The sequence below is a fragment of the Halichoeres trimaculatus genome, unplaced genomic scaffold, assembly GCF_033239565.1.
Source record: "Halichoeres trimaculatus isolate MK-OKI-2021-1 unplaced genomic scaffold, fHalTri1.1 fHalTri1_scaffold_5, whole genome shotgun sequence".
Lineage (NCBI taxonomy): Eukaryota > Metazoa > Chordata > Actinopteri > Labriformes > Labridae > Halichoeres > Halichoeres trimaculatus.
In genome coordinates, this window is record NW_027437183.1 from 1,342,275 (window position 1) to 1,368,846 (window position 26,572).

The 26,572-nt window shown below is 37.7% G+C and overlaps 1 protein-coding gene across 1 annotated transcript; it reads right to left on the minus strand.

Annotated features, from left to right (window-relative positions):
- Positions 1 to 2,174: 2,174 nt before the first annotated feature.
- lox (lysyl oxidase) lies at positions 2,175 to 12,478 on the minus strand. The gene is made up of 7 exons (XM_074670687.1): positions 11,950 to 12,478; positions 7,831 to 7,939; positions 7,476 to 7,607; positions 7,244 to 7,400; positions 6,377 to 6,472; positions 5,743 to 5,858; positions 2,175 to 2,930 (listed from the first exon to the last, which is right to left on the minus strand). Exons 1-7 carry the CDS (start codon positions 12,476 to 12,478, stop codon positions 2,924 to 2,926), a joined length of 1,146 nt encoding a protein of 381 aa, XP_074526788.1. The 3' UTR covers positions 2,175 to 2,923.
- Between the last annotated feature and the right edge of the window lie 14,094 nt (positions 12,479 to 26,572).

A 26,572-nucleotide genomic window follows, 5' to 3' on the forward strand; every position in this document is an offset into this window, starting at 1 on the left:
GGGGATTGGTATGATGACAGAGTCCTTAAAGCATTTGGGTACTGTTCATTGACTGAAGGAGCTGCTAAAGATGGAGGTGTACCCTGGAGCTAACTGGTAAGCACAGTGTTTCAGTTTTTTCTGGACTGACACAGTCAGGAGCTGCTGCTTTCCCCTTTTTGTTTTTCTGATTCTGATTCTGATTCTGTTCTTTTTACTCTTTGGTCTTATTTACTAGTTTTAAAGACATCAAGTAAATTAATTTTGCATAATCATAAGCACTTTGGAGCTGCTAGCCGTTAGCTAAAGGCCTGCCTCTGCTCCACCTCTTTGCTTGTTGTTAGGTCGAGGTTGAGTCAGCTCTTACACAGCATCCACCTACAACAGGCCTCATTCATTAGTCGAGAAAAACAGTTGTGTTGAACAAACAGAAAAATATAAAATAAACAAATAAATAAACAAACAAAATGGTGAACACATGGTGATAACTCAGGCCCCATTCAAGCAAACTTTATTAATGTGATATGATGCAGTAATGCAGGTTGATATCATGATATGTGAGCCTAGGTATATACAGCTCTGCAGATATGTGTGGTTACAGGTTTTCAAGTAAAAATACACACACTGTTTACACACTCTTTACAGCATTCAAGGACAGAAACCAGCTCACCGTCTGTAAAGACCCACTCCAGCATGTCCCTTTGTGTCCGCCTGATTCAGAGTGAAACTCATCTTTCAAACACAAAAAGCTCTGTTTGGATTTATTTAGCACCAGGAATCATAAGTCTATTCTACAGCACCAAAAAAAGAGCAGGAAAACATTTCACTTCTACAGTCAGGGCTGGATTATTGGCCTGTAAACAAACCCAGATCAGCTGGAACTGGAACCAGCTCTAATGCTGTGATGGAACCAAGATGGACCAGACCAAGAGCTAGAATTTGGCCAGAAGAGGGCGCCTTTACTCCTGTTGTTATCAGAAAAACTGCGTTCACTACCCTGTACATCAAAAATAAAACCCCTCACCTTCAAAGACTTCTCCAGCTCTGCAGATTTTTGGGGTTTAAAATCAGATAAACAATGAAAATAGAAATCTTTAATGTCACATGTTGATGACAGTAAATCTATGAGTCTGTTTAAAAGTCATTTGAGTGAAGTTTGATTGACTTCCTGCTGAGATGTCATAACAAAAAAAAAATGAACAGATTTGTGAATTAAACATCATAAACCAAGGGTCTGCAACCTGCGGCTCTTTGCCTCCTTTGCAGTGGCTCCTTGTAGCTTTAAAAAAATATTATTCAAATAAATAACTTTTATATTTTTCACAGGGGGTATTGGGTATTAATTTGCAAGAATTTTAATTTTTTGGCAAATAAACTTAATTTTTTTTTTTTTTTTTTTTTTTTTTTTACAGTTTGTCCAAAAAATAATTTTCAAAATTCTAAACTGTTGCAAATTTCTAAAAATGTTTGCAAACTGATTAATTCATTTTTTTGCACTTTTTTACGTTTCCAATTTTTCTCAAAATTTTTGTGTACTTGCATCAATTTTCAGGGGTTTTTTTTTAGATTTTTTGCAGAAATTTTAAATTTTTAAAAATGTTTAAAATTTTTGCAACTTTATAGAATTTTTGCATTTTTTATTTTTTCTAGTGTATTTACGTCAACTTTCATTCTTTTTATTTTTTGCAGAATTTTTAATTTTCTGATTTTTGCAGATATTTTTAATTTTGAAAAATGTCTGAAATTTTTGCAACTTTTTAAAATTTTTGCAAATATTTGAAATTCCACAAAATTTAAAAATTTTTGCAATTTTTGAAATTTTAATAACTGTTTGAAATTTTTTTTTAAATGTTTGCAAATCTTTGTGGTTTAATTTTTTTAAATCAAATGAAAATACTTGAAATTTAAAAAAAATAAATAAATAAAAACAGACATCACATGTAAAATTTTATAAATAAAAAAAACTTTATGATTGAATAATAAATCATTAGATTTGAACTATGTATCGAACTTTATCCTTTTTTTTGTTTTTTCTTGTGGCGATAAAGTAAATTATGTGGCTCCTGAATGACTTAAATCCAGGTGAGCTGAGACATAAAGGCTCTAATGAGAGTAAAGGTTGCAGACCCCTGATCCATCTTATTGTATACCAGCCAAACCAGCCATGTTTTTATATGTTAAGTAGCTTTTGTTATCAGCACAAAAAGATCTTTTGACTTCAAAAGAAACCAAAAAGGAAAGAAAGAAACATTTACTGAAAAATAATAAATGTGCAAAATGACTAAAACAGGTGTAACCACCAACTCCAGTGGTCACAGAGATGTGCATTCAAAGAGCGGAGAGCAGATTCAGGAAAATGAGAACACACCAGATTAATCTACAGTCGAGTGTCAGGATGTGGTTGCACCACCTGTTTGTAAATTCCACTTTAACCTGGGCCATTAAAGAAGCGGTGAAATATTCGCCCTAAAAATGTCCCAGAAGCTTCATGAAATGATGAGGTCGTCACATCTCCTGACTGGTTCATGACACGCTGGAGGGGCGGGGCCTCAAACACCAAGGTCTACTTAAAGCTACACCCCCTACATGTCTCTGGAGGGTTGGCCAATCAGAGCGAAGGGGGTTTATGGAGCAGGGAGCCTTAACGAGACAGCAGCTAAATGAAGTGTTTCCAGAAAGAGGCTGAAAAAAGGATAGTTGTATTTATGTAAAGATACTACAGGGGGCACCAGAGGGACAGAATAGGGACTAATGATGGAATTATAAAAAGATGGTGCAACCCAATCCAGCTCCTAAACATAAATTAATATTTACTCAACAGTTAAAATTACAGAAGCCCTTAAACGAGTTTCACATGTTTCTACTAAACCTGAATTATTTCAGTCACTTCTCAGCGTTGTCTGTTCCCATCATTTGTTTTCAAGTTCACCGAGTGAGGTCCATCTCAGTAGCTGCAAAGAAAAAAACAACACATGAAACATGTTAACCCACAAAAAAACCATGTATGATAAAGTCTGTGATAGATCATCTGACAGCAACGTTTTAAGATCTCTGATCTCTCTCCCAACTCGTCATGAATGTTTGGATGAACAGTCAGTTGATGACACACAGGGGGTGTCCTTTGAGACCTTGCTCAAATCATCTTTTCAAAATAGTTTGAGGCTTAAGTTTCGTTTTTGATAAGCTGTCTGGTGACAAATGTAAATTGTATCCTCATAATCTTCCTTCAGTTTATGTTTATGATCTTTAGTTTGATTGTTTAGATAATTTATTCTTTCAGATCTCTCCAGACAGAGGTTGGTATGTTACATTTCTACCATTACAGTGGCGGTAGCTGTGGATGCTGTCAGCAACTAAAATCGGCAATAAAACTAGGGGTGTGCATTGGCATGATCCACACGTTACCTATCACAATACTTGGGTCACGATACGATAATATCACAATATAACAATATTGTGATATATTGGGAGGGAAAAGACATTTTAGATACACAAAATGGAACAATTTCGGAACAGTTACACCAAATTTATTCACACTCATTCACACTACAAGAACAAAAAGGACAAGACAACACACTCAATCGACATGGGATATCAACAAGTGGACAAGTGGTATCGCAAAAGTGAAGAGGAGAGAAAATGAAAGGAATAGAGCAAAGGAAAAATACACCTGTATGTAATAATATTCAAAAAATGAAAATAAATAAATAAATAAATAAATATTTAAAAAAAATATGAAAATAAATAAATAAATTGATAAATAAATGAATAGACAAATAAACAAATGAATAAATAAATCGATAAATAAATAAAAAATAATGAAAATAAATTTTAAAAATAATTTAAATAAATAAATAAATAAGATGATAAATAAATAAATATACCAATAAATAAATAAAATGATAAATAAATAAATAAATAAAAATAAATAAATAAATAGATAAATAAAACAGTGAAACAGTAGTTCATTAGTTTTCAGCTTCAACAGACAGGGTATCTATATGAAGTAAAAAAAAGGTTGCCAGATTTCATGGGCTTAAGGGAACCTTTCAGGGGGAGTGAGAATTGATTTTTCACAAAAAGATGGATCTGGAAAAAAAAACGAAATAAGCGATATTGAGAGTGAGAATTGTTTTTCTCCTTGATAGTTCTGCAAATGAAGGGAAAATGCCCTTGATATAAAAATCATCAAGAATTTGCAGACCTTTATTTGAACAGGATTCAAATGCCAAGCCAGAGCAGGACTGAAGAAATAAAAGGTTTTGATCAACTCCAAATGTTCAAGGTCTCGGAAACAGTGGCGTTCTGTGTCATTCACTTCATCATATTGTGATATTCTACCCAGTTAACGATGTAAACGAAAATAATTGTTCTATTTTATTATATATATATTTTATATATATACTATTGCGACATTTAACTAATGTTGGGAAGAAATGATTGGCTGAAAGACATGGTCAGTTGGTGAAACTGGTAAATATCACTTGTTGTAGCCAATGCTACTCAAAAAAAAAGATATTAAGAGTTGAAATATCCTATTTATCACAGGTAAAAGTGTTGTGGTTTGTTGCCATAATAACATTTTTTCACACCTCCAACTTAAACAGAGTTAAAAGTAGTGCTGTCAGGCGATTAAAAAAATTAATCTAATTAATTACAGGATTTGTAATTAATTAATCTAATTAATCGCATTTTAATCTCATATCTGCTTAAGGTCCCAAAATAAAGAATTTGAATTCCAGGACATTAAAATTAAATTAAAAGACATTTAAAAACATTTAAAAATAAGGTGGGAATGTATATAACACATTTTTAGGTACCCTGAGGCATAAGGAACACATGAAAAAAAGTTTTATGGTTCTATCTTTACAAAATCTACACAGTCCTGCACCTGAGGTAAGCTGATTTGATTTTTAGGACGGTATTTGCCTCTGTCACATTTTTACTCCATGTGGACTCAATTTTCATTGCAATATGAACTTCTATACTTCTATGAGGTCAGGAGAACCAGGGCTAAAGGCTAAAAACTGTGAGGAACTATGTACAAAACACTTAATTCAAGTCTTGGATCAAAGAAAAGTGAAGTATTCTCAGTTTAACATGCTCTGAACACACAAACTGTTGCTGATTGGTGCAGAGCAGCCCCAAGCTGAGACATGACACCAGGAAGATGGAAGGAAATTTTCAAAGAATTCTTTAGATTTAAATACAGGATATATATTGATCATTCAGGGCTTGTTTAAAGCAGTAAAGAGTGTAGAATTATCTGTTTTTTACAGAATTGAGCTACAGCAAACAGTTAATTTTCTGCAGATTTTCAAAAAGGACGTGTGAATAAACGAGATGTGGACGGCAGTCCCCCAAAAATCACTTGGGATCTAGATTAATCTGCGTTAATTTTCATAATGCGTTAATTTGCGGCGTAATTAATTAATCTAATTAACGCGTTAAAATGACAGCCCTAGTTAAAATATGATACATATACAAAATCATAATATACCCATTACCCAACGACTCGAGCATGGTCTCAAAGTGCCACTACCTGATGAAGCCTGACTCTCATTGAAGTCTATGTCATTGAAAAATGACACGAGGGGTTACCCCTGTGCATCGACGACTAACGCATAGAGCTCCCGACCGATGGTTGATATATGACGAGTTGGAAGTGAGAACCTGTTGGAAGTGTTGATGAACTTTTAAAACCAGCTCACTGGTTAAACCTGGTACAGACTAATATCTGGAGAGGAAGAAAGTCTTTCTCACGATGTAATGGTGCATCCTGACAGGTGGGCAGAGGTGCCGGTGTACTGGACGTCACAACGAGCCACGTTGTTGTTGTAGTTGGACTCTGGGACCTGCTGCCGAGGGTTCACCGTCACCTGCCGGGACGACACGACAAGTGTGAGCAATGACTTTCAGTAAAGCTAGTGCGCTAATGCTAAACCCTGTTACGTCTCAGTACGGCTTTGACCAAAACCAGGACTGATCCCCAAATCACCGACCCTTACCGTCCCACTTTTTGGGACCCTTCTGTTGGGGTGCCAGACTAAACTGATCCAACCCTAGAAAGTGAAGCTAGAAACACTTCAGTCTGTTGATTGGTGTAGAATGGTCACTTCCCGTATTTCCAGCTTACACGCTGCCTTACAAAAAGGGCACGGTTGACAGTGGAAACGCAAACAGGATCAGGCTTTACCGATCCAATTTGTACCAAATTACTGATCCGTACTGGACCACTTGATGGAAATGGGGCTTAACACTTCCTAAAGAGAGACACTCCTGTTGTACATCATCTTGTAAGATGGAAAATGATGAGACTAAACAGAGACAGTTTGATGACTTTACTGAAAAAAGATAATTATCATAACTGAAAACCAGGAGTTATTGAGATCCAAACCTTGAGGATGTATTTTCCAGGAGAAACGTCGGTGATGTCGATCCACTGACAGTCGATGTCGGCGCTGTACGTGTCGTAACAACCTGGACTCAGTCCCTGGAGACACACAGTACACAACACTTCATTAACATTAAAAAACAAGAGACCACATCCTCAGAGCTCCGTGAAAACAACAGATTTGATCGTTATGGAGGAAGTCATGAAAACTGCAGTTCCATGATTGGTCACTAGAGGTCTCTTCAGTAAGTCTTCGACTCAAACAGCCGTTTCACTTTTTTTTTTTTTTTAATTAAATAAATAAAATAAAATAAAATAAATAAATAAATAAATAAATAAATAAATAAATAAATAAAGAAGAAAAAAAGAAGAAAAAAATAAAAAAAGAAGAAAAAAGGAAAAAAGAAAAAAAAACAGCTGTTTCACTTCACTTTTTTTAAATTAAATAAATTAAATAAAATAAATAAATAAATAAATAATAAAAAAAAAGAGAAAAAAAAAGAAAATAAAAAAAAGAAGAAAAAAAAAAAAAGAAGAAAAAAAAAAAGAAGAAAAAAAAAAAACCTGCTGTTTCACTTAATGTTTAGTCCAGCGTTAAAGTTGGACCTAATTATGGGAGTGGTTGCTTTAAGTGGTGGTAAATACTGAGCCTAATTTAGAAAGTTGCTGACACCCTGCAGTCTCAGAAAACCTCTTAACCAAGATGAACAACAGCGTTTGAGTTCACAACACGTTAAATCTTCTTTTAGCAGACAGGAAGTGAGCTCCAGCCAGCCACAGCCGTGACTAGAGCTCTACTCCGTTGTTGTTGTTGTCAGTCTGGTCTTGATGGTAACCGTGTGTGTTAGTCATGTGATCTGAGGTGTGTACCTGAGTGTGTGAGGTGCAGGCGAAGCGGCGGTGGTACCCCGAGTCACAGGACGTGTCCTCCAGACAGAAGCTGGCCTTGTGTCCCTCGGCGACCTGCCTGTGGGAGCTGGCATCCAGCAGCTCGTAGAAGCTGAACTCGTCCATGCTGTGGAAGTGACTGAGCAGCAGAGGGACACGCTCGTTAAACAGCGACATGAAGTGTTGTTCACCCTGAAAGTCTGCAGATACCTACTTATGACAGCTGTGCCACTCCCAGGAGTACCGAGGTTTGCTGGGCAGGAAGTCCGCCGTGCCCTGGTTCTTCACCCGCTGAGTGAACCTCAACAAAACCCGCGTGTCGTAGTCCTGAGAGTACACAGAGGAACTGGGGAGGAGATAACATGATGGGTTTCATCATTTTTAGTGGAAATCACCACATAGACTCTAAACCACTCCTACTACACTATACTGAGAGGAAACCAGATGTAAACCTGATCCAGAACTAGCAGAGACTCCTCTCTAAACCCAAACTGAGGTCTCTACCAGGTCTAATGATCTCGTTCTGAGTCCTTTCCTGTAACAAATCTGAGTCGATGAACCCGGCTTACGAGGCGAGGCAGTTCTCCTCAGCAGCACAGCGCAGGTTGTACATGGGGACCCTCTGGACGTAGGAGCCGATCTGGATGTAATACGGATCAGGAACCAGATCAGGAAGACCTGCAAACAAGAAGAGGAGGCTGGTGAAATGAGAAATAAGGCGAGGGATGGGTACCGAAACAGGTATTTTCATGTCCATGCTGGACATGAACACAGCATTGCAAGTTTTATATGTTGAAGAATCAATATATTATATATATATATATATATATATATATATATATATATATATATATATATATATATATATATATATAAAAAATTGAAAAACTTTGAGATTTTCTTATGACACAAATTAATATTTGATATTTAATATTTATTAATATCTCCTCCATAGCAAGCCCTAATTACTCTTCCGTTCGCCTCTTTTTTTTTTAAACTTCTTCATCTTCAGGACAAAATTTTGGCTCGCTACTAGTCCTAGGTCTTTGAGAAAACCCCCACATATTATACATCAAAACGTGCAGTTTGGCCGGGAATGGTGTGCTATGACTTGTCTCACCATTTTATGAAATTTTGGCCGACTTATTCGCAAAAAATGGCAAAAAATCTCTCATAAGGAATGAATGGGAACCTAGGACTTTCTCTCTCTGTCTTCCCAAAATTTCCACTAACTTTGAGATGCTAAGACTTTGGCATACTTCCACTTACAGGCACCATTGTTGCTTTAAAATGTTCACTGATCTTTCAGCTCTATGGTTATGACTTTACTTTTAGATATCTTTTGCAGTTTTTGAGATTTTTCTGTTTAAGCAACGAAAACTTTTCATTTTTTGCCCCATAACCTTAGCTCCTGGAGTGCGGAACTTCTTCAGCTTGAGTGAGAGTGGCTGCTGATGACAGGTTGCAGCTTTCTCGAACAAATTGTCATAACTTCTAAAATCTTCACTGTAGAACAATAAAAAATACATTAAAACATAGGTAATCTTGTCCTGCTTCTATCAAAGTGGGTATTTTACAAAAGAATTGTAATGTTTTGCCAAAAAATGCCCCAGTGTACAAGAAGCCCTCATTTTTCTGTAATCTGGAGCAATGTTAAAATTTGACCTATTTTTCTCTTCAGCTTCATTTCCTAACTACATTTGTAGATCGCTCTCCTGCTCTCATTTCTGATCAGACAGACTTGGGAAGCACATCATCTTGTTCATCAGAGTCTCCAGGTTCTCGTGATGTCCGCCCCCCTCCTTACTACGTTGACACACACAAAAGTAACTAAAATTGGCAAATACACTAAAATTGTGTACCGATACCAATTATCAGGTACAGGGCATGTGTACCGCATCGTTTCAAATGTGAAAGGTACCCATCCCTAATCATCCCTCACAGCAACAGGTCATTTTGTTCTGCAGTTGTGTTAAAAATACTTCAATGAGAAATCTTTGGTCGACAGATTAACAGCTCTGTTCCTCTCTAGCGGAAATGGGGATGTTTCACATGTGAAACAATACGGTACAGGTGCCTGGTACTTGCCTATTGGTATCAGTACTCAATGGTACCAATTTTCGGTACTTTTTGTGTTTATGTGGTAAAAATTTCAATTTGTCCAATAATTTTTTTTTTCCATTTTAAAATATTTATTCTTTAATATATAACCTTGTAATGCTGTGTTCATGTCCAGTATGGAAAATCTCCTACTCTTTCACTCCCTCACAGTCACAAGGATGCATTTAGGTACCTAAACATGGTCCCTTTTGATTTTACATGAATTGGTAGTACAGGTGGAATCTGGTTGGTACCTTAGACTAGGGATGCACCGATACTGATCCTGGTATCGGGTATCGGTGCCCCTCAAGGCTGGATCGGTATCAGTGGGAAAGGGGCCGATCTATAGTGCCGATCCAGGCAAAGAGCTCCATGCCTTTTTTTTTCACCAGCGCTCTTGGCTACTTGATTTAAAATCTCTTTGATGCACTTTTTTTTGCTGCATTACCAGTCTACAGGATATAAAAGTTTATGTTTGAATAGAATTTTTATACATTCTGAAGCTTTGTTTTTACCAAAATAGTGCTGATCATTTGAATATTCTACAGTTAAAATAATTATTTACTTCAGTTTTTACATCTACTCATTTTTTGCCTTTTACCCAAAACGTTACCAGTCTTATCCCACAGTAGAGCGAGAAGCTTATTATTTAACACTGATTACAGATCAGTATCGATATGGACTGATACCCAAAGCCCAGGCATCGGTATCGGAACCAGAAAAGTTGGATCAGTGCATCCCTATATACCATGCCATTACATATTGCACTCAGGTTGTTGCAATGCTATTTCATAAACAGCTTGAAATTGAGAATGTTTTGTTTGTTTTATGTTTTACTGTGTTGCCTACTGTATCGGTATGGATCAGGTATTGGCACAATTACATTTTAATAGATCGGATCAGAATGTAGAAAAGGGTTTTGGCCCATCTCTACCTTAGACTTTATACAGAGTGGACAGTGTGGCTCCACCATTTACCATTGGCAGCTGTTGTGCAGCCAGAGCCACTTAGACCCTTAATCTGAGCCTTCTCCTCTTTGTCCTCAGTGGTAGAATGAGTAAGTAGGTCTCAGACCAGCTTTTAGTGAATTTTCAGCACTAATTACTGAATGTTGTTGAGGGTTGAAGTGTATTGTTGCAGCGATTGGTTGTGGTTAGTTGGCTGGATTTTTCTACATTATTTAACAAAAATATCTGCACTTAATGGCAGCAGCTGCAGCCAAATAACTTGTAGCCCTGTTGTTGTACTAACAAGGTTTTCATTCTGTCTAAATTCTTGCTAGTGTTGTACATATCGTACGTATCATATCATACGTATCATATCATACGTATAAGAGAGAATCTGAGTGAAGCCGGATGACAAAATTTTTTTCTTATTTTTTTCTTAAATATTTTTCTTTGAGAGTCTAATCACTTCTTGACTTTCCCGTCTGACATATTTTACAAACCCCCCAAAAAATATAAAAGACCGTCAGCTGTCAATCATCCGTAAACGTGACGTCAAACCTCGTTTTTAACCTGGTATAACTAATGAAAACAAAACTTTTCAGAAAAAAGAGGACTTGGATACAAGACAGCCAAATGATATCTTCAAATCACCACAACAATCAGACGTGAGAAACATTTCTACCAGGTGTATTAATTTTTTAAAGTTTGACCACAGCCCATCTGGAATGACTGGGGAGATGGATTTTTGACCTATACTGCAGCCAGCCACCAGGGGGAGCAGTTTTTGTGAGCAGAAACGTAACTTATCCCGGTGGCATCTACTCCACCTCCCAGAATGCTTCAGTATGCATGCATCACATCACTTGTGCACCAACAGAAACCCATCCGTGGAGTTTTGGCTTCACTTTTGTTTTCAGTGGGAGCAGATAGAGACGTGTCGTCCATATATACGTACAGTTATTCATCCTAAGAGTTTGCATAGCTGCTTCCTCTGTTCCTCCTGGTGGTAGGCTGAGACAGTTAAGTGTTAAAAGCTCTGAGCTCTATAATTAAAATCCGTATGAAATTAAGACCAAATTTAATGAGCGGCACGTCAAACAGAGACATCTGCTTCCCTTCATCAGAGCAGCACCGAGGGGCTGCAGGAATAATGAGCCCGTAAAACCCCCGTCTAAGGTTCAGACTTTATGACTTCACGGTTTAATGGAGGATTAAACCATAAAGCAGGTTTATGACAGATCTGGAAAAATGGTTTTCACCAGCAGGGGGTGATCACCGATGGAGAAAAATGGAAAAACCAGGAAATAGTTCAAATTAATGTGTAATGATGGTGAGTGTGTGAGGTCTTAACGCCGCAAAAAGTCAAATCCTACTCACTGGATGTGTCTCATTACAGTAAATGTGACCCACACTGATCCAAGAGTCCAGGTTTTAACTCATTCAGGGACATCAGGAGTAAAAAATAAGGGTTTTATTGCTGCTAGTGAAACATTTTCTTTATAAGTTTTGCGAAACAAGAAGATAAACTTATTTCAGGAGAGGTCAGAGAGAGAAGAGAGATCCCTTTCTCCTGTTTCTGAAGTTTAGAGGATGAAATGAAAAGCAGAAGAAGAAGAAAAATATTAAAGGTTGAGTCCGTACCGTTCTGGTGGTAGCTGGTTCCGTACCCGTGCCGTTGTTGCGCCCTGGGTCTGGGTCTGTAGTACGAGTTGTAGTAGTTGTAGTAGGGGTAGTAGTTGGAGGCTTTGTACGGGTTGTAGGGGTCATCTCCGACCATCATGTCCTCCCTCCTGCCCGGCGCAGACTCTCCTGCCCTGCCGGACACCTGCTGCTGCGGACGCGCCACGGTGCGCAGCTGCGTGGTGCTGGACGCCGCAGGGACCCTCTGGGAGCTCCGGGACGCGGCGGGGACCGTGTCGTTACTCCTGACGACCACCACGGGGTTGCTGCGGCGCAGAGAGCTGACTCTCCTCCGGGATGAGGGTCGGTACTGAGCCCCGCGGCTCAGGATGCTGAAGACCTGTCCGTTATGTTGCCATGTCAACCCCCGCCGCAGCGCATCCCCGCCGTCACCTGCGGCCTCCTGAGCGCGGGCTCTCTGCAGGACGCTGAAGAAGAGGCAGAGGTGTGCGAGAGAGAGCAGCAGAGTGTCAGGAGAAAGCTCCTTCATGGTTCACAATAAATTAAAGTTTAAATTAAAGAGAAACGTTTCTCCTCCGTCAGGTCTCAGCTGCTGCTCTGAGGAGCTCCTCTGAGGCGACTGATACTCCACAGAGAGGGAGCAGGAGGAGGAGGGAGGAGGTGGAGGAGGAGCGGAGAGTTTGGTAATCCTCAGGGTGGTTTTGGATGTACTTTCTGACTCCTCTGCTGTGACATTTATCCAACAAAAAGGTGATATAACTGAACTTCAGAGACCTGTGAGAAAAGGCCTCTCGTGACCTTTTCTCAGGGACAATCTTTGCTCTTTTTCCTCTTTCCAAACTACATTTTCAGAAATTTCAGATACTTAAGAAGGGTTGATAAAGGCCGGGTGTAAAATCAAGGAGAAGGAGACATTATTTGGTCCAGCATCCAGTGAGAAAGGTGACTTAAAAAGATGTTAGTTGATCCTTACACTGTGAAATGTATTTTGTTGACTTTGAAAAAACGTTGGAAACTGACTGCCTCAAAATTTACAAGTGAGGTAGATCATTAATTTTAAGTGGTTAAAGCTGAAAAGAACTATGTTTAGACAACTCATGTCATGGCAGCAGCCTTAAGTGTAGTAAACACAAATCATTTGTTAGGTTTACTTTAAAATGTGACTTCAGATTGTGATTTTTGTTGTGATGTTTTGTAACCGTGAGTGAGGAGGGAACAATCCAAACCCATCAACAGATCTCATTCATTAGCATCAACAGTAAAGACACTGTAAAAATCACTGAGTACATGGCCCCATGCCCTGTGAAGCACAGACTGACTGTCTGTGCAGATGAGCACAGACAGTCAGTCTGTGTGGTGGAAGGTAGGCCCCATTAACACGGTAATATTTCATCCAAAAACGCTAAAACGCATTAAAAAAAAACAAAATCTGGGTGTACACGGAAACACTGGCGGACTGAAAACGCTGTAGTAAGCATGCCAGACCTGTAGGTGGTGCTATAACTGTCTTGTCCAGAAGCAGCTTTTAGTAGATCTCCTCTGAAGTAGAGTTGGGCTGATCATCTGGTGTGTTGGTGAATGCTAAGTAGGGATGGGTACCGAATTAGGTACTTTTATAGGTACCGACCGAATTCTGTCAAAAGTACCAGGTACCGGTTCATGTAAAATCAAAAGGTACCATGTTTAGGTACCTAAATACATACTTGTGACTGTGAGGTCGTGGAAGGGTAGCCAATTTTCCATGCTGGACATGAACACAGCATTTCAAGGTTATTCAATGAAGAATAAATATGTGTAGTCACAAAAATATATGTATTTTATTACTAAACAAATTGGTATTTTTTACCACAGAAACACAAAAAAGTATCGAAAATTGGTACCGCTGAGTACCGGTACCGATTGCCAGGTACCGGTCATCAGTACCGTATCGTTTCAAATGTGAAAGGTACCCATCCCTAATGCTAAGAGCAGAAGTGGAGCAACAGATGCTCATTTAGTTAAAGACAGTCACAGATTCAGCAGATTGAGCAGCACAAGCTCAACACGGTAGATCACCACCATCCAAACAACGGGACTGTTGGACTGTTCGACTCGCGTGCAGCGGAGTGTGACGTCAATGTTTCCACTGAAAACGCCAGCTTACTGTTTACACGGCAACGGTTGGCAGCATTTCAGAGAAATCCCACTCTACAGGCCGTTTTCAAAAGTTTGCCTTGTAGAGCGACTAAAACATTGTTTCCCTGTAACAACACAACAAAACTTTTGTGTTTCATTCTAAAACCGTTGTCACAGACGGCCTGTGCCCTCCACAGTAGCCACGGTTACATGAGGAGTTTTCCGTCTTTCGGAATTGAATCTTTCCGAATGACTTTTCCGAAAACAGTAGTACACATGGAAAGGAATATTCCACCCCTGTGAAACCGATTAAATGTCCATTGGGATTGGCTCTTTTCTTTCAGAATGAGGTGAATACAAAGGTTAAATTCTTTACGTTTGAGCAAATAAAACGAATGCAAGCGGAATATTTGGGTCCATGTATACGAAGCTAGTGTAAACTCTCAATATACAGCAGGGTCTCATATCCACTCTGTTTACATCTCACTCACCGTTAAAAAACCCAAACACAACAATAATTATCCTTGCTTGTAAAACGATGGTAAAGTACTGGCAGCAGCTTAGCAAGTGTTTTTTATTATTATTATTATTATTATTATTATTATTATTATTATTATTATTATTAATATCATTATTTTTATTTTATATTATTATTATTATCATACATTTTATGACACTTTTACTGTTATTTTACAGTGTAATTTTTACAGTGCTGTTTTTAAAAATAACAGGATTTTAAAGTTAAAATTTCCAAGTAAATTTACATTAACTTGTGAGAGTGTACAGAAGAAAACTCTTCTTCAAGAGCAAAAAATGCAATTTTTTTTTTTTTCATTTTTTTTTAAGATACCTGTTTATAGATACAAAGGGTCATTCACCCAAATGGAATTTACTGACAATAGTGTATGACTTAAATATCTTTAAATCTTAAAGAAAGAAAGAAAAAAAAGTAACAATTATAATTAAAAAAAAAAAGATTAATTCTAAAAATGCCCATAATGCACCTGGGTAACACTCGTAGAAAAGTGTTTTAAGTTAAAACGTACCTTGTAGTTGAGATGATGGCAACTTATGATTATGTGTTAAAAAACAATAACTTCAGTAATCGTTGGTCATCCTCTCTTAAATTAATAAATTAGATCAACAAACGTGTTTTACAGTGCAGATGAGTGAACGTGGAGATATTTTTTAAAGAAGCTAACCTACTGTCAAATGTGGCAAATATAGTGTCAGAAACTGCATTTCCAGAAATGTCCACTAGGGTCTGTCTCCAAAAAGAGAGCTGATCACTGTGGCTTTAACAGAAAGCACAAATTTACAGAAATAATTTGTTATATTTATGTTAAGCAGGTAAGGGATTAATGTCACTAAACTTTCTGATCTGCTGTAAAAACAGTGGAATGCTCCTTTAAAAGCTTTAACTTCAGCTGCAGCTGAAACCTGGTCTTGCTGTCAGATTTCAGAGTCAGACCCGATGTTTTCTCCAACAGGCTGAGGTTTAATTACAGCTTCAGAGGCTTCGTCCTGTGTCCGTCTCATTACGTCTGTGGTCAGAGCTGCTCGCTCGTCTCAAACCCAGGGAAGAAAAACTGAGAGGAGACATCATCCAGAGGATTAAAAACACTAAATCTGCTCACTTCTCACAGATCTTTGAGGTTAAACGTCAGATTTCTGATCAGGAAACTGTCAGCAAAGAGAGGAAGAGTCTTTTTTCTCTCAGTTATCAGGTTTAAAGTATTTAAAGTGTAATTTCTCTGACCCATACCAGCTCCTCTTTCTGTTCCTGTTCAGTAAAAACCCTTTAAACAGCTTTTGTTTGCTTTTATTGCAGAAACTCTGCCCTCCTCCCCCCGCTGAGCTCCCAGGATGCTTTAAAAACGCTGAAATTGAAGCACTTACCAACTGAGAAGTTTCCTCCTGTCAGAGCGCCGTAAAACACACAACCAGCCACCCACAGGCTGCACACACACACACCCAGGCTACACACACATTTTGAGCAAGAATAAAGGGAGTTTAAACCAGGGGAAACTAATCTTTTTCTATTTTCTATCTGCTAACAGAGCTGTGGAAAGTCTTTAACAAACTTTAACTTGATATAAACGTGGGAACAGAGGAGTTAAAGGGTGGTTTCAAATATTAAAGCAGCTTCTGACATCAAATAAAGAGTGAATTTATAAAATCTATACGTTAGCTCCGTGGAGTTGGTGTGATAGCTGGAGAAATGTCAGTCTGTGGGTTAGTCCACCTCTTTCAGTAAGAGCTACGACAGCAGATGTGATTGAGACGTTAGAGCAGTGCAAGATGAATGCTCTATAAATGTTTAGAGTACATGTGTTTTTTTTTCTCTTTGACCATTAAAAACACTTTTTAAACATCTTTTAATAATTCTTGTGTGTAAAACTCAGTAGGCTTTTCAAGAAGTAAGTTTCCATCTATCCTCCGCTGCTTATCTTGAATTTTTTTAGCAACAACTTTTTAAAATTTCTATTTATTTTCTGAATTCTTTGCAACGTTAAAATTTCAAGTTTTTTTTAATTAGTATTTTCCAACTTTTTCCCAACTGTTTGAAATTCCAAAATTTTCTGAATTTTTTTGGCAACTTTTGAAATTTCAATTAAAAAAATTAAAGTATTTGCAAGTTTTTGCTTTATTATTTTAAAAATCAATTTTAATAAAATTTATTGTAATTCTTTTTGCAGTTTTTTTAAATTTTAATATTTTCAGAATTTTTTTGCAACTTTTTAAAATTTCAAGTTTTAAAAAAAAGTTTTTTGCAGCTTTTTGATGTTTTTTTTTTAAAGCAAATTTTGTAAAAAAAAAATATAATAAATTAGAATTTGTTTTGAAACTTTTTAAATTTTTAAAATCTTTTAAATTTTAATGCAACTTTTTGAAATTCCTAAAATTTTAAATTGTTTTGCAACTTTTTGAAATTTTGAAATAAAAAAAAAAAAAGTATTTTGGCAACTTTTTCAAAATATGTTTTTGTTGTTGTTGTTGTTGTTGTTTTTAATTTGCAAATTTATTAAAAACAATAATAATTTTAAAAAAAACTAAGCCATCAAAGGTTAAGTAAAAAAAATAATGTTAAAAAATCCTCAATTGTTTAGTTCATTATTTACTAGATTTTTCACGCTCTTTTGTCTTTATTGTGAAGATAAAGTAGATTTTGTGGCTCCTGAATGACTTTAATCCAGGTGAGCTGAGGAAAAATTGCTCCAATGAAAGTAAAGGTTGCAGACCCCTGGTCTAGATGGTCTCCTCCAAGCTGGGTATGCCCGAACCTCCTCATCTGGCTCCTCTCGATGAGGAGGAGCAGTGACTTTACTCTGAGCCTCTCCCTGGTTCCCTGAACCCTCTCTCTAAGGCTGAGTCTAGACCCCCTGTGGAGAAAGCTCATTTCAGGCACTTGTAATCCAAACCTTTTCTTTCCAGTCACTACCCACAGCTCGTGGCCATCGGAGAGGGTCGGGACGTAGATTGACCGGTAGATTGAGTCTTGCCTTTTACCCCTCACTAAAGCACAAAGCTGCAGTTCCTCAACTGTCCACTTGGGGCTGGCTCTGAAGTTTAAAAGCACTCACACACTCATTCAAACGTGTTAACAGCCAACTTTAGAGTGAATGGATTATTTTTGTCACAGCACAAACAGAAGGAGAGGTGAATTAATTTTAACCTCTGTAGTTTGGAGAGGTCTAAAAAAATAAAACACCACAGGAGCAACAAACACCGAGAACTCTTTCCTCTCACATCGGACCACACTGTGACACTCGGAGCTCAGCAGACTGTGAGGCCTGGACCTGAACCTTCCCGTGTTGTTTACAGTCTGTTGATGTTGTTGTCATGTTGATGATGTACAGAGCGCCGACCTAATGAAGCTGTATGTCGTCCCCCTGAAGGAACAGCTGGAGCATCTGCTAACCATCAGCTGCTCGTCCTCAGTCAGGTCTGTAATCTCTCCTGCTGGAAACTCCCTGAAATACGCAGAGAGTCAAAGAGCCTCGCTGATCTGTGAGAAGTTTTTAGCTGGTTATAAAAGAATTCAATGCACATTTAGTATTTATAAATATTTCACAGTGCTTTTAACAGGCGACGTGTAGATGAGATTTCATGCATTCTGCAGACAAAGTCTTCTCTTTATACAATACATAATAAACGTAAAAGACGGAAAATTCATATTTCTTTGCAAAAAATTAAATGACCTACATATACACAGGAAGAGTTAGTGGTGTAGTGATCACACTCTGTCCACAGGGGTCGCCAAAATCAGCCCAATCTCAAAGTTCCTGTCACTTTCCTGTCCTGTTAAACACAGAAGTCTTCATTTATCAAACGTGCGTACGACCGAAAAATGGGTGTACGCTCATTTCCACGCAAAGATCGGCATTTAGGGTACGCCCAAATCCTACGCCAGGTCTGAGTTTAAATACGCAAGTTACATTATCAGTGGGCAGAGTGATACAGCGAGGGAAATCCATCTGTGGAGGAGGATTATTAGTTTTTAATACATGAACGAATCGTTCAGTACCGCACTTACTCACAGAATCACTCATACGAGTCACTCACCAGCTCAAACGTACGTAGCATTACCGTCTCAGTCCTGGAAAGGTTCGTGAGATCATTTTCCTGAATGCTAATTTGCTGCAAGGACAATTCATTTTAAAGGAGGGGTGACTTTTTGATGATTGCTGACACTTTATTTTTATTTCACTATTCTTTAAGCTGTTTGTTTATTTTCATATTTGTCAAGAGGCTTTATTTTACTTTAGATTTATTGTACATAGTTAATTTTTCTAATGTTGCACTGTTTGAACTTTGTAATTTTTCTCAGTTATATTTATCTAATTTAATGTGATTTTATTTGAGAGTTAGAAAAATAAAAGTTTCTTTTCACATTGCAGTGTATTAATTGTCCTTTTCAGTCATTTCACTGGTATGAATCTCTGAAATATAGATTTCTATGCACTTTCTGGGTAACTGACTCAAGTGACTCAAATGACTCAAAAACCCGATTCACTTTGGTGAGTGACTCATTTAAGCTCAATTCACTAAAAAGAATAGAGTTTCCCATCACTAGTCCAGGATAAAGTCTCTACAGAAAACATTCAGATGCTGGTTCAAACTTTCAGTCTGGATTTTTTTAAGGAAGCTGTATTGATTATAGGATTTACTGCATTTAGTTCCGTATCCAGTACAAGCTCCTCCTACTCACTTACAAATCCCTTCATGCACTTTCCCCCCGGTACCTGGCTGATCTTCTCCACCAGCACACCCCATCCAGGAGCCTCCGATCATCCGATGCTGGTCTCCTCTCCATCCCGCGGACCAAACTAAAGTCGTTCGGCGACAGAGCCTTTAGTGTGGCCGCCCCCACCCTCTGGGACCCTCTCCCCGCAGAAATCCGCAACTCTCCCACCCTGGACTGTTTCAAATCACTTCTCAAAACTCACTTGTTCTCCCTGGCCTTCCCTGTTTAAGGCCTTGTTGTTAATTTGTTTGTCCCTCTACTGTGAAAGCGACCTTGGGTTCTTTGAAAGGGGCTATATAAATTTCAGTTATTATTATTATTATTATTATTACTGTGAAGATATATAAACGTGAACTGTGCGCGAAAAAGTGACAGTTTCATAACAAAAGACGTTCATTAACATGGGATCACAACCAATCAGCTCGTCACGTGTTACAAATAATCACCAAGCTCCGGTCTACCCGTGGGTGATTGCGCAATCGACACACAGCTTGTCCAGGAACCCAAACGACCACAAATGAAGTTACTGAGATCAGTTTTTAGGTGAACTCGTTTATAGTAGAATCGAATGGAAAACACTTTATTTTTCCCAGAGGGGAAATTCAGGAGGAGTCACAGCAGCAATCAAGAAAACCAAAGTAAGAAATAACGATGGGTTGAAGGACAGGTCCATGTCGTCACTTCTTAGCTCACACCTGAGAACCAGCACGTCATCCTCACCTCCTTCTCCTCACCTTGAGGGAAACATCCGGCCTCGCACCAGTTAGCATTGACATGCTACATGCTGCCAACAGCTGATTTCACATGTAAACAATGCAGCCATGGTTACATGTAGGATCTCCAGACAAACACAGGATCTGTTCACAGGAGGAGGTCAATGTGGAGCAGGATGGAGACACTAAATAAATCCAAGCCGTGCGTTTCTTTCTGCCTGTGTGAAAGTTTCTCAGCAGAGTTAGAGAAACATGAGGCTGGTGGACGTGAGCGTAAAAAGATTAAAGGTTTTAAAACATGAATGTGTTCAGTGAATGAACACAGCTGTATGATGTTGGATCAGGAGCAGGATCACGCCGGGTCACACCTGGACTCTGCAGACCTGGAAGCGCTCCATTGTTGGAGCAGTAGCAGGAGGCGGCCACGCAGCGAGCCCTCGGCAGCAACACGTGTGCAGCGCTGCAGCGATTCCTCCGACTCTAAGGAAAAAGTGATCAAGCTGAACAAGAGCTGCTTTTTTACGACATCAGTGTAAAGATCAAAGGCAGGCGGGCTTTATCGCAGCGATCGGCACTTCCCGCTCAGGAACACAGGCAGCAGCCGCCGCTGGGTCCAATGAGAAGCAGGTGTCGCAGCATCGCAGCGCTTTAAACTGCTTCATAATGAGGGCTGGCCGCCTGGAGGGGCCTCCTGCACACAGGACACATAAAGAGCCGTGGAAATACCAGACACAATGCTCCAGCCTTCATCACCTCCACCACCATCATCATCATCACCTGAAGAGTCTTCATCAGACTTTAGTTTAACACCATTAAAGTCACACACAGCACCGAGCATCATGGCGGTACGAGTCTGAGGTGGGGGGATTGTTTTCTTCCAGCTCGGTGACTGACGGTCAGAGCTGAGCAGCGAACACAAACCCTCCACAGCCGCATCGTAAAAAGGTGTTAAAGACTCGATGCAGCCGTGTTAGGGAGCGTCACACCTGCATTCAGCAAATTAGGACACGTGAGGACCAGGACCAAGCTCCAGCTCAGCCATGTGTTTAAATACAGCGTGCTGCTTTCAACTCTTCAAAGTCTCGTTTGTGAACACAGCAGAACCAGAGCTTCAAAAGACGACCATAAACCCAAATTTTAATATGACATAAATCTACAATCCCCGAAAAAAATACACGAGAACGTCAGCTGTCAATCATCGTTAAACGTGACATAAAGCCTCGTTTTTAACCTCGTATAACTAATGAAAACAAAACTTTTCAGAAAAAAGAGGACTTGGATACAAGGCAGCCAAATGATATCTTCAAATCACCACAACAATCAGACGTGAGAAACATTTCTACCAGGTGGATTAATTTTTTAAAGTTTGACCACAGCCCATCTGGAATGACTGGGGAGATGGATTTTTAAACCTGCAGCCAGCAGGGTTATAACAGTTTTGGATTTGTCATTTTAGTTTAGTTTTAGTTAGTTTTGACATTTTTTTCCATTACAGTTTAGTTTTAATTAGTTGTAGAGCGGGCATTCTAGTTTTTATTTAGTTTTGATTTTTGCAACAAGGCTTAGTTTTAGTTAAGTTTCAGTTTTGTTTTATTTTAGTTTTAGTTTTGTTTTATTTTAGTTTAAGTTTAGTTTAGTTTCAGTTTAGTTTTAGTTTAGTTTAAGTTTCAGTTTAGTTTCAGTTTAGTTTCAGTTTAGTTTGGTTTTAGTTTTAGTTTTTCATACCGTATTAACCAGGTGCAGGATTCAAAAAGGTCAGAGTAAATATTTTGTTACACAGTTTTTTTATTTAGTTTTTATTTTTGCAACAAGGCTTAGTTTTAGTTTTGGTTCAGTTTTGGTTCAGTTTAGTTTTAGTTTAGTTTTAGTTTAGTCTCAGTTTAGTTTTAGTTTAGTTTTAGTTTAGTTTCAGTTCAGTTTTAGTTTAGTTTCAGTTCAGTTTAGTCTCAGTTTAGTTTTAGTTTAGTTTCAGTTCAGTTTTAGCTTAGTTTCAGTTCAGTTTTAGTTTAGTTTCAGTTCAGTTTTAGTTTAGTTTCAGTTCAGTTTTAGTTTAGTCTCAGTTTAGTTTAAGTTTAGTTTTAGCTTAGTTTCAGTTCAGTTTTAGTTTAGTTTCAGTTCAGTTTTAGTTTAGTTTTAGTTTTTTATACCTTATTAACCAGATTCAGGATACAAAAAGGTCAGAGTAAATATTTTCTAATACTGTTTATTTTCAAGTCCAACATAGTGCTCACTGCTCAGTCAATGCTGATACTGAACTGTTGGCTGCTGCCGTAAACACATGAAAATAATATAAACTTAATATAAATAATATAAACATAAACCATATAAAAATAATGTTAATATAAATGATATAAAACAATATAATTTAAGCTTTAGTAGTTAGAAACTTGGACTCTGTAACAATAAAGTTAGACTCACATTAAATTAAACTGTTACAGATGCTCTGATTTGTTGCTCCTCTACGTTTGGTCGCAGCACAGCGCACAGCCAGTCAGTGCAGTAAACAAGCACGTCCCAGTACGTCGCTGTGATGGTGCCATACGGCGCTGACAACTGCCGAAAACTGTTGTAAAATTGGTTGGGAAAATGTGTCGGATTAATTTAAATCCTGAAGGCTATTAATATTGTCAGAAACAATAACGAAGGACATTTTGTCTTTAATTTTAGTTAGTTTCAGTTAGTTTTGTGAACACAAGATACAGTTTTAGTTTACTTATCGTTTTTGTTTTCTTTTCTAGTTTTTATTAGTTTGAGTTAACTGCAATGTATTTTGAATTTTAGTTTTCCTTTTTAGTTTTGTTTTAGTTACTTTTCTTTGTTAGATCTGCAGAAAAAAAAACAGAATATTGAAAAATGAATGGATTCTCAAGTATTTGTTTTCATTTCAAAAAGGAAAAAATTGAAAATCAACCATGTTTCAATGTTTTGTTTTGTTTTTTTATTCATAATGAATATCAATTGAATGAATGATACACAAATTGCATAAACTATAAAAAAAAAAAAAAAATTAAAAATTAAAAAATTGAACCAGGCTGTAAATGTGTTTATTTCTGCTGTCATGGAGCTCTATGGGGACTGACTCACTGCTGGAGACAGACTCTAGTGGACACTCAGGGAACTACAGTTATAAAAGTTTCTCATTGCCTCCAGTTTTCAGCCTTTATGGTTGGACTGTGTCTCTAAAAGAGGCCAAGACACAAAAAAACGAGTCATGGGCCAAAGGAATACTGTATAACATAACAGAGTCCAGAGTCCAGATAGGAACCCAGTCCTTCCCTTCCCTCCTGCACCGTCAGGTTTTTCCGTGTACATCAGTAAATCAGTCTGTCAGCGCAGCCCGTATCTGTTCCTGATCCTGTGAAGCAGCTCAAACAGAAGCTAATAGAAGACAGACTCAATAAAAACTCAACAGAGTCTGATTCTACTCCAACCAGCTGGTCCCTGACCTCTGAGTCCAGGGTTCAGATACAGAGAGTCCAGATCCACACGCCCTCCATTAAACATCAGAGAGGAGCTAATGTTTCACTGTACTTTCCACTAACCATCAGAAACCTGACGGCGTGGACTCCAACGTCACTTTAAAGAGGGGTTCCCAGTTTTATTTCCATGGAGTGATTAAAGCAGACCTTTATTTTCCATTTCTAGCTTTGTTTGAAGAAGGTTTCTGCTTTCACTACATATTGTGATGGAGTCTCTGTGGCGCCATCCACTGGTTTCTGAAGACACTTTAAAGACCATCTATGCTTGAATTGGAAAAGCTGACTATTAATAAATCAGGCTCAGTATGTTTGACCTCTGACCTTTGTTTTATCTGAAGCACCAACAAAAATCCTGTGCAGTGTGAAGGAACTAAAAAAATTTCAACAAACCGCAAATTATTTCTTGTAAATGGCGTTAACATGCAAGTTTCTGATGTAAACTCAGACGTTTCAATATGGGTGTTAATGGGGAGTAACTGGAACAAGGGTCTTCAACCTGCAGCTCTGGAGCCTCATGCGGCTCTTTGACTCCTTGCCAATGGCTCCTTGTAGCTTTAAAAGAATACTGTTGAAATAATTTTTATCGAATATTAAAATAATATGTTATCAAAGCCAATTATTCTTTTAAAAAAAAGGGCATTTTTTGCAACTTCATTGTAAAACTTTTTTGAGGTTACAAAACATTTTGAACTTTTTTCAATTTTGTAAAATTTCAAAATTTTGCATATTTTTTGAAATTTCAAAATAGCCTTTTTTTGCAAAAGTTTATCAAATCCAAAAATTATTTTAAAAAATGATTTTTTTTTTTTTGCAAATTTATAAAAAAAAATGAAAATTTTTGCCATTTTGAGGTTTCAAAACTTTTTGAATATTTTTTTCAATTTATAAAAAATGTTACCAAATCTAATAATTCCTTAAAAAATGAATTTTCGAAAAAAAAAAAAAATGTAAAAAAAAATAAAACTTTTTGAATTTTTTTTGGTTTAATAAAATTCAAAAGTTTTGCACATTTTTTGAAATTTTAAAATTGACTTTTTTGCTAATTTTTGAAATCTTAAAAATTAAAAGAAAATTATAATTTCATTTTATTATTGAAATTTCATCTTCTTTTTTTTTAAAGTATAATAACCAACTACAAAAAGGGGCGCCACATGTACACTTTCATAAATTAAAAAAAAAAATTATAATTCTCCTTCAGATAATTTTTCCTCAGATTTTAACCATGTATAGCGTTTAACACACCTTATATTCCTTATTGTAAAGACAAAGAAGGTTTTGTGGCTGCAGAATGACTTTAATTCAGGTGAGCAGAGGCAAAATGGCTCCTATGAAAGTAAAGGTTGCAGACCCCTGAACTGGATTTCTGGGGCCAGCCTCATGTGGACACTAGAGGAACATTTTGATCACTGTCTCAACTTTCCTCATGCTATGACAAAGTGGTGGAAAAATGAACTCACACTCAGAGTGCTTTAGAATTTATTAATCTGTTGTGTTAAACTGTATCAGATAACAGGTGGTTGCAAAATCCTGGATGATGACTGTGTATCTGTGTTTCAGTTATCCAAATCACGACTGCAGACACCGTCTCCCATCTTTTAGGGGTTGAATCAAGAGGCCCTGATGATGGTGAAATCATCTGATGAATATGTTGTCACCATGTGAAAAAACGCCATCAGCTGACCATCAACTTGACAAAAAAACACGGAGCACTTCAGCCCCATTCCATTTTTTTTTTTACCTAATTAAGTCAAACAGCCGCCCAGTTTCTCAGCACAGACCATTAAATATTTTATTTTTCACACCATCATTATTTCAGCTATATTTCAGAGATAATTCCTCAAAGACTGGTATTTGGAGTCAAGGTCACTTTATCTTTCTGCAGAGTAATTTCAGATGAATGCTCACCAGCAGCCACCTACAGCAGCTGTTGTTGTGTTAAATAAAACACGTGGCTCAGACAGGACCTCCACAGTCCTTTACCGATGGTCCGCGTCGAGATCAAATCAAAGGAGTGCTGCTTTTGGTTCCTTTGTAGCTGAAACAAAGGGTGCTGTTTTTGTTACAGTGAGAGGAATTTCAACTCTCCACTCACCCCTTATAAAAAATATAATTATTTTTCAATGGCATGTGTAGGTTTTCACCCTGAGGTGATCCTCAGGGCGCTATTCTCGGCCCGTTTCATTTATTAAAACACATCCTTATCTCAAACCTATGATTTTTTTCTGGATAATGACTTTTCTGAATTAACCCTGCTGACTGTCACATATATATGAGTTTAATAGCAGCATTTCATGTTTTTGCATAACAAATTTTTGCAGTTTTACCGCAACAGAATGAGCTACAATGCACCAAGACCTTCTGTTTTTATCAGACATTTAAGTTGGTTTCTTATGATGCTCATACACTGTTTTAGATGACCATCAATTACAACAACATAGACAGGTTTTTATTTTATTAGGGTCTTTACCACACTGTTGTTTTTGCTCAGTTTCTTTCTTCCCCTAACTATTTTGCCTGCTCTTTAAACCCTACTTTGACCCCCTAAGCGTGCTCCAAAGCTAACCAAAATCAGCATACACCTCACATTCGGCAAAAAGATTTGATATTGTAAACAAAATGACCACAAACATATCAAGATTTGCTCTCTGGCGCCACCTAGGCAACCTAAAACAGCTCTTATTACCAGTAGGAATGTTGTAAAGAGATCAAAACGTCAAAATGTTCGTCTCATTGACACTCAAAAACTTGTATAGAGGACACCATGGTCCTATCTCGAACAGGAAGCCGGGAATTTGCCTTTTAAAAAAAGTTTGGCCACATTTTCTGACCTTCTACAAAATTTATCTTCTCCAAGACCAAAAATGGAACTGGCTTGAAATTCACTGAGATGGCAGAGTGGACCCTGCTTTACAAAATTTGTGCGTGAATTTGTTCTTTCAAAAACAGTTTTTGAATGACGAGACATCAAAGTCGGTGAACCCCGAAGAAGCCCTTTCAGCTCACCCCATTAGAATGAATTGTAGCGGAGGATTCAGCTCCACACAAGCTGTGGCAGTTAGGCCTCTACA